The 15,621-nt window shown below is 49.6% G+C and overlaps 1 protein-coding gene across 3 annotated transcripts in view; it reads left to right on the forward strand.

Moving 5' to 3' along the window:
* BCORL1 (BCL6 corepressor like 1) overlaps window positions 1-15,621 on the forward strand; it is a 49,640-nt gene that overhangs the window by 13,127 nt on the left and 20,892 nt on the right. Inside the window, exons 5-9 of one of the 3 annotated variants that reach the window (XM_017881113.1) lie at window positions 527-607; window positions 2,616-3,005; window positions 6,254-6,480; window positions 12,035-12,256; window positions 14,949-15,115. In XM_017881113.1, the coding sequence (XP_017736602.1) occupies window positions 527-607; window positions 2,616-3,005; window positions 6,254-6,480; window positions 12,035-12,256; window positions 14,949-15,115 (1,087 nt within the window). The remainder of the gene's footprint in view (window positions 1-526; window positions 608-2,615; window positions 3,006-6,253; window positions 6,481-12,034; window positions 12,257-14,948; window positions 15,116-15,621) is intronic. The other 2 variants (XM_017881114.1, XM_017881115.1) reach the window with 2 other exon arrangements.

Consider the following 15,621-nt stretch of genomic DNA (forward strand, 5'->3'; position numbering starts at 1 on the left):
GCAGTGGCCGGATCTCAGCTCACTGCAAGCTCCGCCTCCCGGGTTTACGCCATTCTCCTGCGTCAGCCTCACTGCAAGCTCCGCCTCCCGGGTTTACGCCATTCTCCTGCCTCAGCCTCCCGAGTAACTGGGACTACAGGCGCCCGCCACCTCGCCCGGCTAGTTTTTTTGTATTTTTTTTTAGTAGAGACGGGGTTTCACCGTGTTAGCCAGGATGGTCTCGATCTGCTGACCTCGTGATCCGCCCATCTCGGCCTCCCAAAGTGCTGGGATTACAGGCTTGAGCCACCGCGCCCGGCCCAAACGCCCAGTTTTTAAAAACCACCTGGAAACATGCATTGTCTGCAAGAGACACATATGTGATGATCATGTAAGGGGACCAAATAAATGTAACCCAGAGTAACCACAGGGTAAACACAAACTCTTTCTCAATCTTTTCCCCTGAGCCTTATAGGTGGGCTTTCTGGTCTTTAGGCTTTGATTGTAACATTGCTGCCTTCTGTCCCCAAACCACACATCACTCCAGGTTCCTTGGAAAAGAAAGCAAAGAGCAGTTTCCGTGACTTTATTCCTGTGGTTCTGAGCACCCGCACGCGCAGTCAGTCTGGTGAGTGAGACTAAGGTGATGACCCCTCTAGGCATCTTCTGTGAAAAGAGAGATCGAAATCTGGTTGAGCAGTTTGACCATGGGCCCAGGTGTCGAGTTGGGAATTTGATTCGCTGTGCCACAATGCCCAGCTCCTTGCAGAGATAAGAGAGCCCTGGGTGGGGGCAGGGGACAAATAGTCCTCAAATATTGCCCACTGTTTGAGGACTATTTGTTCAACTTTTCAGAGCAGGAATTTGACATCTCTTGTTGGGAGCTGATGGTGGAAAGAGGTAAGGCCTGTGCCACTCAGGAAAGCCTGTTCAACTCCAAGCTTTGGCACCTCGTCATTACTGGGGCCAATCTCAGGCACAGACTTTTAACTTTTGACCTTGGTCTTAATGCCCTGTGTGACAGGCATCCTCAAAATTGGAAAAGTCATTGAATTGTCAGGGCTGGCAGAATCACATTTGGCTCCCTGAATTTGTATTGGTCAACCTCCAGGGACTAAAAGAAGCTAGCCCTTTCTAGCCACCACTACCTTCTGCTAGCCTCCACACTGGTATCCAGGGCTGGAGATGGTTGCCCCGTTCACCCAATTTCCATGCAAATTGGATAGAATGGAGAAGCAAGGTATAGTGTAAACTCAGTTATCTGACATTCTATTAACTGGCACCTTAGCACATGGCAAGTGAGGTGGTAATTGGGGCTCATAATGATGGCCTGGAGGCCTTGCAAAATCCTGAAGTGTCCTCTGAATTATCAAAGAGCGATTACATTACAGCCAGTTCCATTTTAGTGTTAAACACATTGTACTGTATTTGATTCTTTGGAAATTGGTGATTCCTTTGTGATCTCTATGATGATTCTGTATTAACCAGAATATTAGATTAACCAGAACACTTTGTTTTGCCTGGCCTATATAACGGAAAGTGTGCTGTTATTTGCTGTCTTTTAGCAGTCTGACTAACTTGAAGCTTTGGTCAAGGGCTACTTACTCTATTTACCTCAAACCATTTCTTTCTTCTGCTTACCTTGCTTGGGTCTGGGGACTCTTGAGTTAATAGCTGGGCCTTGGGAGAAAGATGGTGGTATCTCACAGCTGCTTCCGAGGAGGAAGGTGTCAAATCTCTTGTAGTGTGAAACCAGGCCAATTTAGGATGTACTTTTGTTGTTAGCAGAGTTGAAGGAAAGAGTGGAGAGAGAAAATGGCCTCTTGGCAAGGTGGCTGAGGAAGGCAGGAAAGGTATCATCCATCCTGGGGTGGTGGAGGAGGAGGGGGAAGCGCTTGCCCAGCAGTGAGGAACAGCTACAACCCGGTGGAGGGAGGCGCCTGGGAGGAAGCTCCACCCCTGAACTCTTGGCAAGTCAGGAGGAGGTGGGGTCAATTTAAGGGAAGTGGGCGTGCCTGGGTGCATTTGGGTGTGACCCAACCAGACTCTCACAGATCACAGGAAAGGGACTCCTTCTTGCTTTGCTTTTCTTGAGACTCTTCTCTTGTGATGATTCTGCTTGGCTTAGGTGGCTCTGTCCCCAAGATTGGCGGTGCCACAAAAGGAGTATGTCCTCCCTTGCCCTGTCTGAGACCCCAATTGCCCTCTCCTAGCCCCTGATTTCCCAGGGACCCGTGGCCCTCTCCTGCCCTTCACAAAATACTTGGCACCTTATAAGAGCTAAGCAAGCGTTTTGGGTGTGAATTCAGGTAACACTGTAACGTGGATGAGTAAAGGCGTGTGTTTTTAATACTTGATGTTGTCTGGTATATTGGACTCTGTAAAGCACATATGCGTGAAAGATCTTATTTGAGCCTCAAAACAGCCCTGTGAGGTCAGTAAGGGGAGAACAGTATCCCCATTTTATAGATGAGGAGACTGCACTGAAGGAACTTTCCCGAAGGGTACAGCTTATTACTGGCAGAGCCTGAACTTGAACCCAGACCTTCAAACTCCTAGTCCAGGGCATTCACTTCGACACCATGCTTTGTCCTTTGAAGAAGTACCTGACCATCCTCTGTACATCCCGTCCACAGGAAGCATCTGTAGCTCCTTTGCTGGCATGGCAGACAGTGACATGGGAAGCCAGGAAGTCTTCCCCACAGAAGAAGAAGAAGAGGTAACCCCCACCCCAGCTAAGCGTCGAAAGGTGAGAAAGACCCAACGGGACACCCAGTATCGCAGCCATCATGCCCAGGACAAGTCTCTGCTGAGCCAGGGTCGAAGGCACCTGTGGCGAGCCCGAGAAATGCCCTGGAGGACAGAGGCTGCCCGGCAAATGTGGGACACCAATGAGGAGGAGGAGGAAGAGGAGGAGGAGGGCCTGCTGAAGAGGAAGAAACGAAGACGGCAGAAGAGCCGAAAATATCAGACTGGGGAGTACCTGACGGAGCAAGAAGATGAGCAGCGGCGGAAAGGGAGAGCAGGTAAGGCTGGCCAGGGGCTCTGCTGTCGCCGCAGCCTGTTTGGCTTCTGGGAACCCTCGGGCATCTCTACGCCAGCCAAAGGCTTCGGGACCCAGAGAAACCCGGTGCTATGATCTCCAGCTGCCAGAGGGGGTCACTCAACTCCAGCTCCCAGCCTTTGGCTTTGGGTTGACATTGAATGAGTTCGGATTGGCCTGCAGGTGAGCGGAGGACATGAAGGCCCAAGCCCTCCAGTTTCTTATAGAAGTCTGAACCTGTGGGCAAGGCTGCGGTGACATCCTTGGCATGGGACAACTGGATACCAGGGAGTTCTCTGGTTGGCTTGAGGGAGTCGAGTCTTTTGGGAGGACGGGTTCTCTCTCCTAGAATCTTGGGTTCAAGAAGACAGAGGGCATCGGCTGCCTTTCCTGGGATACTTGCAGCCTCTAAGCTAAAAAGAAGTCCAGTGGGTTCTTCAAACCAACAGAAGAACTTCAAGTAGAAACGGGCACAGCATTGCTTTATCCGTTAAAGCCACAGTGATTATTCAGAGACGGAGTGAAGCTTTTAGGTGACCCAAAGTGGCATCATTTTTGTTGGACCTGAGTTAAGAAGGCAGGCAGCCCAAAGAGAAAACCAGGCTTTCTCTGATCACATCAAATGCTGTGATATACCATCCTGGAGGCACAGACTGTCACAAGACACTAGTATCAGTATGTTCCACTGAGTACTGTTCAGGCCCATTCCTATAGTGGATTTCTAAATGAGCAAAAAGCACATCTCTGGGTTTTATAAGAACACCTCTGTCTCTCACTCTCGTTCTCTGACCTCTACCCTGGAAGCAGCAATTGATTGCCTCCTACAATGTATTCATCCTGAGCTGACAGTAAACATCCGCTGTCTCCTTTTTAGCTAAAACTGAATAACCTCATATTGAGTGGGTAGTAGATTCCAGGTTTGCTATAATGCAAAGACGGCTTAACCTCATTTCCGGCTCTGTTTAAGTGGAGATATATATGATACCCATCTCTACATTCAAGAGAGTAATTGAGTTAATTTTCATCAACTATGTGACAGAGTGGGAACAATTTTCTCTTTCTTCTGCTAGAGCAATAATAGATTGGTCAGGAATAAGTTGTCAAGCTGTTGGCCTCAGCCACTTGTGTTAGGATGAAGAGGAGCTTTTGTGTATCACCTAATCTTCTCTAATGGCACCTGGTTTCCTAGCATGGAAGCTTCCTGTGGAACATATTGGCACTTGGAACCAGAAGGACCTTCAAGGTTGCCTGGTCCAGTTTGCCACCCAATGCAGAGATAGAGATCTCCACAGCATTCTTGACAGGTAGCCAGCCAGCCTTTTCATGAACACACCTCCAGTAATGCAGAGAACACCACCAATGAAGGCATCCTACTTGATTTGGGGGGAGCTCCAGTTGTTGGAAAGTAGGTCATTCTTCCTCCATGGATGTGTCTAAGGGTTTTGCATTGAGACAGCTGGATTTGGCACGTGGTCTGGTCACTTTCCTCCAGATCTGATGATGGCATCTTCGTGCAGGAATTTGGCAAAGGCCAAAATGAGGCAGGATACACTTCTGTCTGAGCCTCCTGACTTTCTTTTCATCCTGGTTTTGGTTATGTCCCGTCTTGACCTGCGGAGCAGGTAGGCAGAGCCACTTCCACTCACACACCTGCCACCTCCGCTCTCTGGTCCTTTGTAGGCTACTATAAAGCCTTCACTTCTCTGCAATTGAATAAACACCCGAGCCTGCCCTGCCCTGGATAAACAAGGTGGGCTGTTTCTTTGCCTGTAGCATTGAACACTGTAATATGACTTCTTCATATTTCCTGGAGTCCTCACAAGGCATGGTTCTATTCCTTCCTCTTTTGCCTCAGCCCAAATGTGTTGCATCAAAAGCCCGAGTTTAGAACATTCTGATTGGAAGTGCTATTAGAGACCGTGTAGTACAGCAATTCCTGGACAGGCTATGAGGCCCCACTAGTGGGCTGAGGCTAGTTGGGAGAAAGGGCTGGCATGACAGCTGGCCTTCTAGGAACTGTGCATAAGCTGCAGCCAACTCCTTATGCTGGAATGATGGCTCCCACATCTGGATCTGCCTTTGGCAGTGTCACATGTGAGAGCCCATGTCAGGGTTGGGGGAGGAGAGTTGAGAACTCTTCAATCTCAGTCCCTTCATTTCACCAATTGCTAGGCATGGTGTTCATTTTGTGGGGAGGAAAACAAACGGGCATGGGTCCACCTCAAGGGCTTGTGCTTAAATAACAGAATAATGATGCCTTACTTGTTGTAACACTTTTTGAAAGGGATTTTGCATGTATTACCTTATTTCATTCTCATACCACTCTTGTGATGTAGATTATATTCTTCCCATTTTACAGATATGGCAACTGAGGCTCAGAGCAATTAGGACTTGAGCCCAGCCAATCACGCAATTGACGGCCAAGCCAAGCAGCACTAATCTTGAGAGACGAGGCTAAACACACAATCAGTCGCCCCTACACACAGGGTTAGGACAGACCCTGTGGGATGAAGCTCTTGATAATGGAGTTCCCGGCAGGCCTTTTTGAAATTAGAATGTGCTTTGTTCAGCAAGCTGTGGCTAAATTAGAGATGTTACTGGTGTGTTCTAGTGACACCAGTGACTTGATTTTCACCCAGAAAGGGCAGCAGGTTTCTGCCCTTGACTGCCAGCTAAGTAGGCTCATGGTGCCTTCTAGTTTCAGGGAGTTCCTGTAGCTTTGATTTTTGTGTCCTCGGAGAGTGACAAATGGGGCAGTCAGGTGAGTAGAGCTGAGGCCATGAAGGCAGCCTTCTACCTTTTCCTCCCTGTTCCCCATGTACTTGATACTTAATGTCAGCAGGACCGCCAGATTTGCTTTCATACGGAACTGGAGAAAGAGACAAAGGGAATGGGGAAAAAAGTGAAAAGAAATTCTGATTTGCTCTGGGTAAAATCCTGTTAAAATTACCCTCATCTTAGGGCTAGCCAGATGGGCCGCCCCTTGCTGGTAGGGCTGGGAGCTGTCTCCTGCTTGTAGAGGAGGGACTTTGATGTTGAGGTATGGTGTGTTCATTCAAGAAGCATTTAGTGGAATAGTCAGCACTGCACTAGATATCGATAGCTGATAGTTATACAACTTTGCACTGCAGTTCTAATCCCCAAAGTCCTCTGATTCATCTTAGAGGAAGGCGTTGCTTTTCTGTGTTCCATTTCTTTGACGTCCGTTCTTTTCCTGTTTCTTGCCTTCAGATTTAAAGGCCCGTAAGCAGAAGACTTCCTCCTCCCAAAGTTTGGAGCACCGCCTCAGGAACAGGAACCTTCTCTTGCCCAGCAAAGCCCAGGGGATCTCGGATTCACCAAATGGTTTCCTCCCAAATAACCTGGAGGAGCCAGCCTGCCTTGAAAATTCAGAAAAGCCATCGGGAAAACGAAAGTGCAAGACCAAGCACATGGCAACCGTCTCAGAAGAGGTAAAGGTGCGTAGCCATCAAGGGGTATTGTATAAGGTGTGTGTGTGGGAGGTGGGCAGAGGAGGCAGGAGGGAGGGAGGGATGGGGGGCTTTGGGGAGGATCAAATTAACCCATATTTAGTAAGGCATTCTCAAACTAGTTATCGAAGGGTTGGGGGTGGTTTTGAAGAATGGGAACTAAAGTTATAGTTAACTATAATTTCTGGCCCATGATGGCTTTTCCTCTACAATCTTTAGATCTTCTTTGAGTTAAGGAAGAATTAAAGAATATGGCAGGATGTTAGCGTGAGTAGCTTGTTAACATCCAATCAAGAAGCTTTTGTCTGGGTTTAACTTACTGGAAACCAATCATGGGACATTCTGAGTCAATCAAGGTAGAAAACAAGTTGTAGGAGGAAGGATTGTAAGGTCCAGACAAAGGTTGATTGAGGGTGAGGCTGAAGGAATTCCACTGGGGCCCAGGTTCTAGCTACTCCTCCCCTCCCCTGCTCCCCAGTTCGTTAGCTTCTCATGGAAGCATAGGAGCCAGTGAGTGGGCAGTTACCAGTCAACAGCCAGGCAAGCATTCCTAAAACCCTCATCCCAAATGAACATCTCTTTTGGGTCTGATGTTCATGCCATTGGTGTTAGGTTGCATGTTGTAACCTTAGAAAAAATCAGTCCTCAACCTGGGTGAACTTTACATTTGAGAGAAGTGAGGGTCCAGGTTCAAATGTATACTCAAATTGTATACTCAAATGTATACAAATATGTATTTGTCATTCACAGCCAAAAACAAAAGCCCATCTTCAGCTTGTTTTGGTGGTCGTGATCCTTCTTTTTTTTTCTCTCTCTCACTCTTTTTTGAGAGAGAGTCATGCGATGTCACCCAGGTTGGAGTGCAGTGGCACGATCTCGGCTCACTGCAACCTGCACCTCCCGGGTTCAAGCGATTCTTGTGCCTCAGCCTTGTGAGTAGCTGGGATTACAGGCGCCCGCCACCACGCCCGGCTATTTTTTGTATTTTAGGACAAAATACAAAAAATCACCATTTTGGCCAGGCTGATCTCGAACTCCTGAGCTCGAGTAATCCGCCTGACTTGGCCTCCCAAAGTGCTGGAATTACAGCTGTGAGCCATCACGCCTAGTGCTTTGGTGGTCATGATTCTTACTGGGATCCCTGAATGGCACTGGCAAGAGATGGGAGCCCCAGGTGCTCGTCTCCCCTCCTTTCCCCTTCCCCCTCCCAGAACCTCTTTCCAGCTCAGACAAGACTCAAGCTTATTTCCTCATCTTGAAGAATGGAGCTGCTGCTTCTTGCCCTTTCTGTCTCACAAGGGTGCTTGGGGGAACAAAGGAAGCAATGTCTGTGACAGGCTTTGATAACCATAAAGTACTCTCCAAGGGTTGCTGTGCATCATTGTGCTTCGGGCGGAAGCAAGAATGAGGGAATAGAAGCATGGCATGGCAGGGTAGCAGTGTTCATTCCCTTGACCCCCCAGAGTGGAAGGACAGGGGCTCAGGGAAAGAGCAGGGAACTCTGGTCTGTGCCAAGCAGTTCATTCACATTATCGCTCTTAATTCCCACAGTGGCACTTGGGAGGTAGGCACCTTTATTATACTCATTTTGTAGTGAGGAAACTGAGGCTCAAGGAGGTTAAGGGACTGGTGCGAGGTTACTGGGTGGTCCTGAGTGATGCAGTTGGGATGTGAAATAGGCCTGTCTGCCTCTGGAGCCCTGGCTCGTTCCATATGTCTCTCAGGCTCTGAATGGGTGGCTTCTGTTTGTATCCGGGAGACACTGGGGGAGGGGGGCAGTTGGACAGAAAATGCCACCACCACAAACAGCACTGGGAAAAGGTGGGCGTCACAGGCTCCTGCTTCCCCTCCCCTTTCCCCGTTCCTCCCCAGACACTCAGATGGATGGCCCCAGCCCACACAAAGGTAACCAGCGCCCAAGATTCAGCAGCACACTCACATGCTTCTGTCTGGTTATTCTGCCTGGCAGTGTGTCTGCTGCAGTGTTCTCCTGGAGAGGTTTTTGCCCCTCCCCATGACCTTCCTTTCCCCCTCCCACCTTCCTTTCTCTCCCAGCCACCACCACCTGCTCCGGTTGCCCCATGGCATGGGGCTTTGTAGCAGGAAGCAAGGGTGGGGAGGGTGGGGAACGCTCCTGCAACACTAAAAGCGGGGCATTGGCCAAGGGCTTCTTCCCACAGGGGCTCAGAGCCAGGGGGAAGGAGAGGGGGGGAGGGGTCCCCCCACTTGTTCTTGCTCCTCCCCTTCCCAGGCAACTTGCCTCGCTGCTGCTCTCTGGCAACTTTGGCCCCCAGAAAGGAGAGTCACCCTTTGGTTCCTGGCTTGGCTTAGCGAAACCCTGGTACTTTACCCAGCATCCTCCAGTCCTGCCATTGTACACTCTATCCTCCTGGAGATAAAGCAGCATTGTACCCTCATAGCTAGTGCCTTCCTGCTAGGGCTTGTACCTCTCTGCCCTTTCAGGATGGGGACTGATCATGGCTTCTCGCTGTCTTGGGATTGACCAGAGGAAACAAATGCCCCGAGCCCTCATCTTCTCTTCTCTACTGCTCCTTCCCTGACTCGATATCTTTTTAGGCAACTGTTCTGGCCATCCAGGGCTCTGTATACAGCTGGCTTGAAACAGGTCAACAAATATTTGTTGTAATAATGTGGCCAGGTGTGGTGGCTCATGCCTGTAATCCCAGCACTTTGGGAGGCTGAAGCAGGTGGATCACTTGAGATCAGGAGTTTGGGCAACATGGTGAAACCTCGTCTCTACTAAAAGTACAAAAATTAACCGGGCGTGGTGGTGGGTGCCTTTAGTCCCAGCTACTTGGGAGGCTGAGGCAGGAGAATTGCTTGAAGGCAGTGAGCCGAGATTGCGCCATTACACTCCAGCCCGGGTGACAGAGCGAGACTCTGTCTCAAAAAATAAATAAATAAAATAATAATAATAATGTGTCCAGCCCTGAGTTAAGTGCTGTAAGGAACAGAAAAATGATGACAATATGAACCCTATCCCCAAGGAGCTTAAAATCTAGCAGGAGAGGTGAGACTTATGCATGAAACTGGATGGAAAGAAGAAAGTGAGGCATCAAATTACGTGGTTTAGACTTGGTATTCTGGCTACACAAAGGAAGAGGGCCTAGAGTGTTGTGGAATATGGTAGAAGACAGAGGATTGAAGTGAGACCTTGATGTTCTGAGGGGTTTGGATAAGTCGGAAATACTAGTTATCTATTGGGGTATAACAAATGACTACACAACTTAGCAGCTTTACACAACAATAAGCATATGTTATCTCACACAGTTTCTTGGGGTCAGGGATTCAGGGGCTTAGCTAGACCTGGCTTGGGATCTCTCGTGAGGTTGCAGTCAGGTGTCAGCCAGGGCAGTATTCCTCTGAGGGCATGACTGGAGGATCTACTGCTGGGGTAGCTTGCTCGAATGGCTGGCATATTGATGCTGGTTGTTGGCAGGAGGCCTCCTCTCCCTGCCCCATGGATCTCTCCAATGGGCTGCTCAAGGGTCCCCAGGACACAGCAGCTGGCTTTCCCCACAGCGAGTGATCCAAAAGACAGCAAGGCAGAAACCACAGTGTCTTTTAGACCCTAGCCTCAGAAGGCACCTACTGTCATTTCTGCAGTCTCCTGTTGGTTACACGGGTCAGCCCTACTTACTGTAGGAGGAGGGTACATAAGAGCATGAAGATCAGGGGATCATTGGGGCCATCTTAGAGGCTGACTCCCACAGTCTACCCTCTGGCCTTCCCCAGTGATTCCTGTCTCTCCCACATGCAAAGTATGCCACCTCTCCCAGTGCCCCCCAAAGCTTCATCCAATTATAGCATCAACTCCAGGTTGAGAATCTCTTTTATTTATTTATTTATTATTATTTTTTGAGATGGAGTTTCACTCTTGTTGCCCAGGCTGGAATGTAATGGCTCTATCTGGGCTCACTGCAACCTCCGCCTCCCAGGTTCAAGTAATTCTCCTGCCTTAGTCTCCGGAATAGCTGGGATTACAGGTACCTGCCACCACTCCCGACTAATTTTTTGTACTTTTAGTAGAGATGGGGTTTCACCATGTTGGCCAGGCTAGACTCGAACTCCTGACATCAGGTTATCCACCCGCTTCAACCTCCCAAATTGCTGGGATTACAGGTGTGAGCCACCATGCCTGGCATTTTTTTCTTTCTTTCTTTTCTTTTCTTTCTTTTTTTTTTTTTGAAACAGAGTCTCACTCCGTCACCCAGGCTGGAGTGCAGTGCTGCAATCTTGGCTTACTGCAACCTCTCCCTCCCGGGCTGAAGCGATTCTCATGTTTCAGCCTCCCGAGTAGCTGGGACTACAGGCGTGCACCACCACGCCCAGCTCATTTTTTGTATTTTTAGTAGAGACTGAGTTTCACTGTGTTGGCCAGGCTGGTCTTGAACTCCTGTCCTCAACTGATCTGCCTGCCTTAGCCTCCCAAACTGCTGGGATTACAGGCATGAGCCACCACTCCCAGCCTCTCCTAGTGTTTTGTGAGCACCTACCCTGTTCACTGTTCATTATCTCAAAGACCCTGCAAGGAAGAAAATGGGGCTCAGAGAGGGAGGGCCTTGCCCCAGATCTTGTAGCTAGGGGATGGCAGAGACAAGGTTCAAACCCAGGTCTGCCTTAGATCTTTCTGCCACCCCAGGGGGGTCTGAGTATGATATGGGGACACAGTGTGATGGAAGATGGGAACATTCTGTGAGGGCTGGATGTGGAAGGAAGGTTTTTGCTATAAGCATGAAGCTTTAGCAGCTGTGACTAGTCAAAGATAGCTGGCCTGGCATGGTGGCTCATGCCTGTAATCCCAGCACTTTGGGAGGCCAAGACAGGCGGATCACTTGCAGTCAGGAGTTCGAGACCAGCCTGGCCAATATGGCGAAACCCCGTCTCTACTAAAAATGCAAAAATTAGCTGGGCGTGGTGGCACATGCCTGTAATCCCAGCTACTCAGGAGGCTGAGGGAGGAGAATCCCTTGAACCTGGGAGGCAGAGGTTACAGTGAACAGAGATCATACCACTGCACTCCAGCCTCAGTGACAAAGTGAGACTCGGTCTCAAAAAAAAAAAAAGATAGCTGTCTCATTTCTCTTTACTCTCAGAGTTTGCTTCTGCCTATTTACAGACAGGACTTGTAAAAGCCTCAATAAATGGTGATTGAGGCAGGTAAAGAAGGCATGCAGAGTCTTGAGAGAAGCTGGGATATCCCCTCAATCTCTGATTTACAATCCCCGTGGCATTCCTTGGTTTATGGGGTTGAGCATTTGAGCCTCTTCATATCTCCCCACCGGCTAGAAACTCACGGGAACCTGTGTTGATCCTGGAGAGACTTCACATGGTTAGCGCCTGGCCCAGCCTCTGGCCTCAAACCTGACAGTAGTCTCGGCCATTTGGGTTAGTGTAAGCAAAGTACAGCATGGACACAGATAAGGTGAGATGGCCTTGGCCGCTGAAGGCAGTGATGACCCTGGTGGATGGATAAGCTGCCTGGCCTGACCTGACCTAGGACTGTATCTCTGCTTTCCAGGGCAAAGGTCGTTGGAACCAGCAGAAGACACGATCTCCCAAATCTCCCACCCCAGTGAAACCCACAGAACCATGTACACCCTCTAAGTCCCGAAGTGCCAGCTCAGAGGAGGCCTCGGAGTCACCTACAGCCCGGCAGATCCCCCCAGAGGCACGTCGGCTCATAGTGAACAAAAATGCTGGTGAGACCCTCCTGCAGAGGGCGGCACGTCTTGGCTATAAGGTAAGGGAATTCTTGACCGACCACAGGGCGCCGTTGGTCTGAGCATCTATGAAGAAGCTTTTCTCCATGGGCTCTTCTGGTGCTTGAACCCAGGCTGTCCTTCGTCTACACCCCAGATTGCCCTGGGACTGCCTTACCCCTCATCACTCGGATCTCAGTGTGTGAGAATGCAAACTTGTTTGAATGTCAATTTGGGATAAATGCAATTGAAACAGTATCATGCAGTATATTCCTAGACCAGGAACGCAATTTTTGGATATCCACGTTGTCTTGAATTTCTCTGTATGGTGGTTTCCCAACTCAGAAAGGAACAAGGGGTGATTTATTGCTCAGTCTTCATCTCCTCCTCCAGCTTCCCCTCATTTCTGCCTCTCAGAGGGGCCAGGATCATGTCTGAGGGGTGAGGCTGAGCTAACCCCACCTTATACTACTTCCCTATAGATTAGAAAGAAGGCAAGAAAGGAAGCTGGCATTTATTGAGCACTTCTTTTGTCATGTTAAGAGCCTGATTACTTTATATTATTTAATCTTCACAGTAAGCCGAGAGAGTAGATTTATTATCCCCATTTTATAGGTGAGAAAAGCAAGGCTTTGCAGCGTTCAATGATATGTCCAAGATCACTCAACTACTACGTATATGAGTCTGAATTCAAACCAAGGTCTTTTGATTCCCAAGTGCCAGGGTAGGTGGAAGACTGACTTATTCACCATAATTCAGTTACACCTTGGACGTTTCCATTGTTCCCCACTTTTTGTTGAGTGTGTATCTTTGCCTCCCATATGGATTTTTCCTCAGGGTTTGCTCCTAGCAGTGGAGTTGCTGGGTTAGTTACAGAGTGTGCCTTTGGTTTTAAGGCTTTCCATCCCTATACCTGACTTGTTTCACACCAGCCACACTCCCAGCCAGACTGGTCAGCCCTGGGGAGCTGACGTGACAGTGTCTCACTGGCAAGCAGCCCATCTTTCATAAGCACCTAGTGTGGGTGCCTGGATAGCTGCCAAGGGAGACCTAAAACAAAAATGAAGACCAATCCCTGCCGTCAAGGTTAATTTAATTGTCTTGTACCCTGGGCAAAACCAGCAAACAGGAAACCATCGGAGGGGCCAATGGGACAGGGCTGGAGCACTAAGGCAGCCTGTCAGGGAGGGTGGAAGGAGCCCTCTTAGGCCTTGGGGAAAAGGCAAACATCTGCACTGGTGAGGAGGGTGGGAAGCCTTACACTTTCTCCCAGGTAAAGGAGCTTGACAGTTTCTATATACAGGCAGCAGCACCCCCGACACAGGCTGCACACACAGTCACTCTAGCCAGCTAGCCTGTAAGCTGTCAGGCAGAAAGGTGGAGTGGCCCATCTCCCCAGTGCCCCAGAGAGGACTGACAATGGTGTAGCTGTGGGGTCCGTTGTTTGGAAAGCCAGGCAGCCATTAATGCTGCCGGCCTCTCCCCTCCTCACCTCATTCACCCAGCTTCAGCCCATGCTAGCTAGGGTGCTGCAAGTCCCTGGGGTCCCACTTGTAGTCCTATCATCATCTCAACCCAAGGAAGGCAGTCATTAAAGTGTGGGTGAATGGCAGTATTGGATTATCCTTTTTTTTTTTTCTGAGATGGAGTCTTGCTCTGTCGCCTAGGCTAGAGTGCAATGGCGCGATCTCAGCTCACTGCAACCTCCGCCTCCTGGATTCAAGGGATTCTCCTGCCTCAGCCTCCTGAGTAGTTGGGATTACAGGCACCTGCCATCACACCGGGCTAGTTTTGTATTTTAGTAGAGAGGGGTTTCGCCATGTTAGCTAGGCTGGTCTCAAACTCCTGACCTCAGGTGATCTGCCCGCCTCGGCCTCCCAAAGTGCTGGGATTACAGGCATGAGCCACTGCACCTGGCCTATTGGATTACCCTGATTTGAGGGGAGGGCTAGAACTGACTGTCCTGGCTTGAACACTGGTCCTGCCGAGACCCACACCCAGGGATAGTCCTTAAAACAATTGTCTTCCTTATTCTTGAATTGCCACCAGAAACTGTGCTGTCCACCGCATCTCATTTCCCTGGTCTGGGGCTGGCTTGCCAAGCTCAAGGAGTCGAGATCTGAGTGCTTGAGCTCTGGGTGGGTAGGTCAGCCTCTCTGAGGACCTCACCTCAAATACCACCACCCAGATGAGTGTCCTTGGCCATAAAAAAATGTCTTTCAAGGCCAGGCACGGTGGCTCACGCCTGTAATCCTAGCACTTTGGGAGGCCAAGGTGGGTGGATCGTCTGAGGTCAGGAGCTCGAGACCAGCCTGGCCAACATAGTAAAACCCCATCTCTATTAAAAATACAAAAATTAGCCAGGCATGGTGGTGTGCACCTGTAGTCCCAGCTACTTGGGAGGCTGAGGCAAGAGAATCACTCGAACCCGGGAGGCAGAGTCTGCAGTGAGCAGAGATCGTACCACTGCACTCCAGCCTGGGCAACAGAGTGAGACTGTGTCTCGGAAAAAAAAAAGAAGTCTCTCTGCTGCCAAGGAAACAGCCCAGAACTGGGGTGCTGGCAATGGTGGCTCAGGACTGATGTTGTTAATGAAAGATTTTGAAGTGTGTCCCTGCTATAAAGAGCAGGCTCTGAGACTCCTCAGATATTTGGGGAGCTTTGAGTCTCAGGGTTATATAAGTTCAAGAATTAGCCCTCTCTTTGCTCATGGAGTTGTCCCTGTCCCCACAGGATGTTGTTCTCTACTGCCTCCAGAAAGACAGTGAGGACGTGAATCACCGTGACAATGCTGGCTACACAGCCCTGCATGAGGCTTGTTCCCGGGGTTGGACTGACATCCTGAACATCCTGCTGGAGCACGGGGCCAACGTGAACTGCAGCGCGCAAGACGGCACGAGGCAAGAGGGCTACATCTCCCCCGAGTCCCGCCCTCACTCCCAGCTCAGCCTCTCGCTCAAAAGACCTTGCCTGTTGCTGTCAGGGCATGGTGGCTCACGCCTGTAATCCCAGCACTTTGGGAGGCCAAGGCGGGCGGATCATGAGGTCTGCAGTTCGAGACCAGCCTGGCCAACATAGTGAAATCCCATCTTTACTAAAAATACAAAAATTAGTTGGGTGTGGTGGCACGCGCCTGTAGTCCCAGCTACTCAGGAGGCTGAGGCAGGAGAATTGCTTGAACCCAGTAGGCGGAGGTTGCAGTGAGCCAAGACCACACCATTGCACTCCAGCCTAGGTGACAGAGTGAGACTCCGTCTCAAAAAAATAAAAAATAAAAAAATAAAAAAAATAAAGACCTTGCCTCAACCTGAACCTTCGTAGCACACCAGACTGCAAGTTGCAGAGAGGTCTTGACAGGAGGAGTTTTGGAAAGACTTCTTTTTTTTTTTTTTTTTTTTTTTTTTTT

This window comes from Rhinopithecus bieti, unplaced genomic scaffold (assembly GCF_001698545.2).
Source record: "Rhinopithecus bieti isolate Rb0 unplaced genomic scaffold, ASM169854v2 scaffold_13130, whole genome shotgun sequence".
In the NCBI taxonomy this organism is placed as follows: domain Eukaryota; kingdom Metazoa; phylum Chordata; class Mammalia; order Primates; family Cercopithecidae; genus Rhinopithecus; species Rhinopithecus bieti.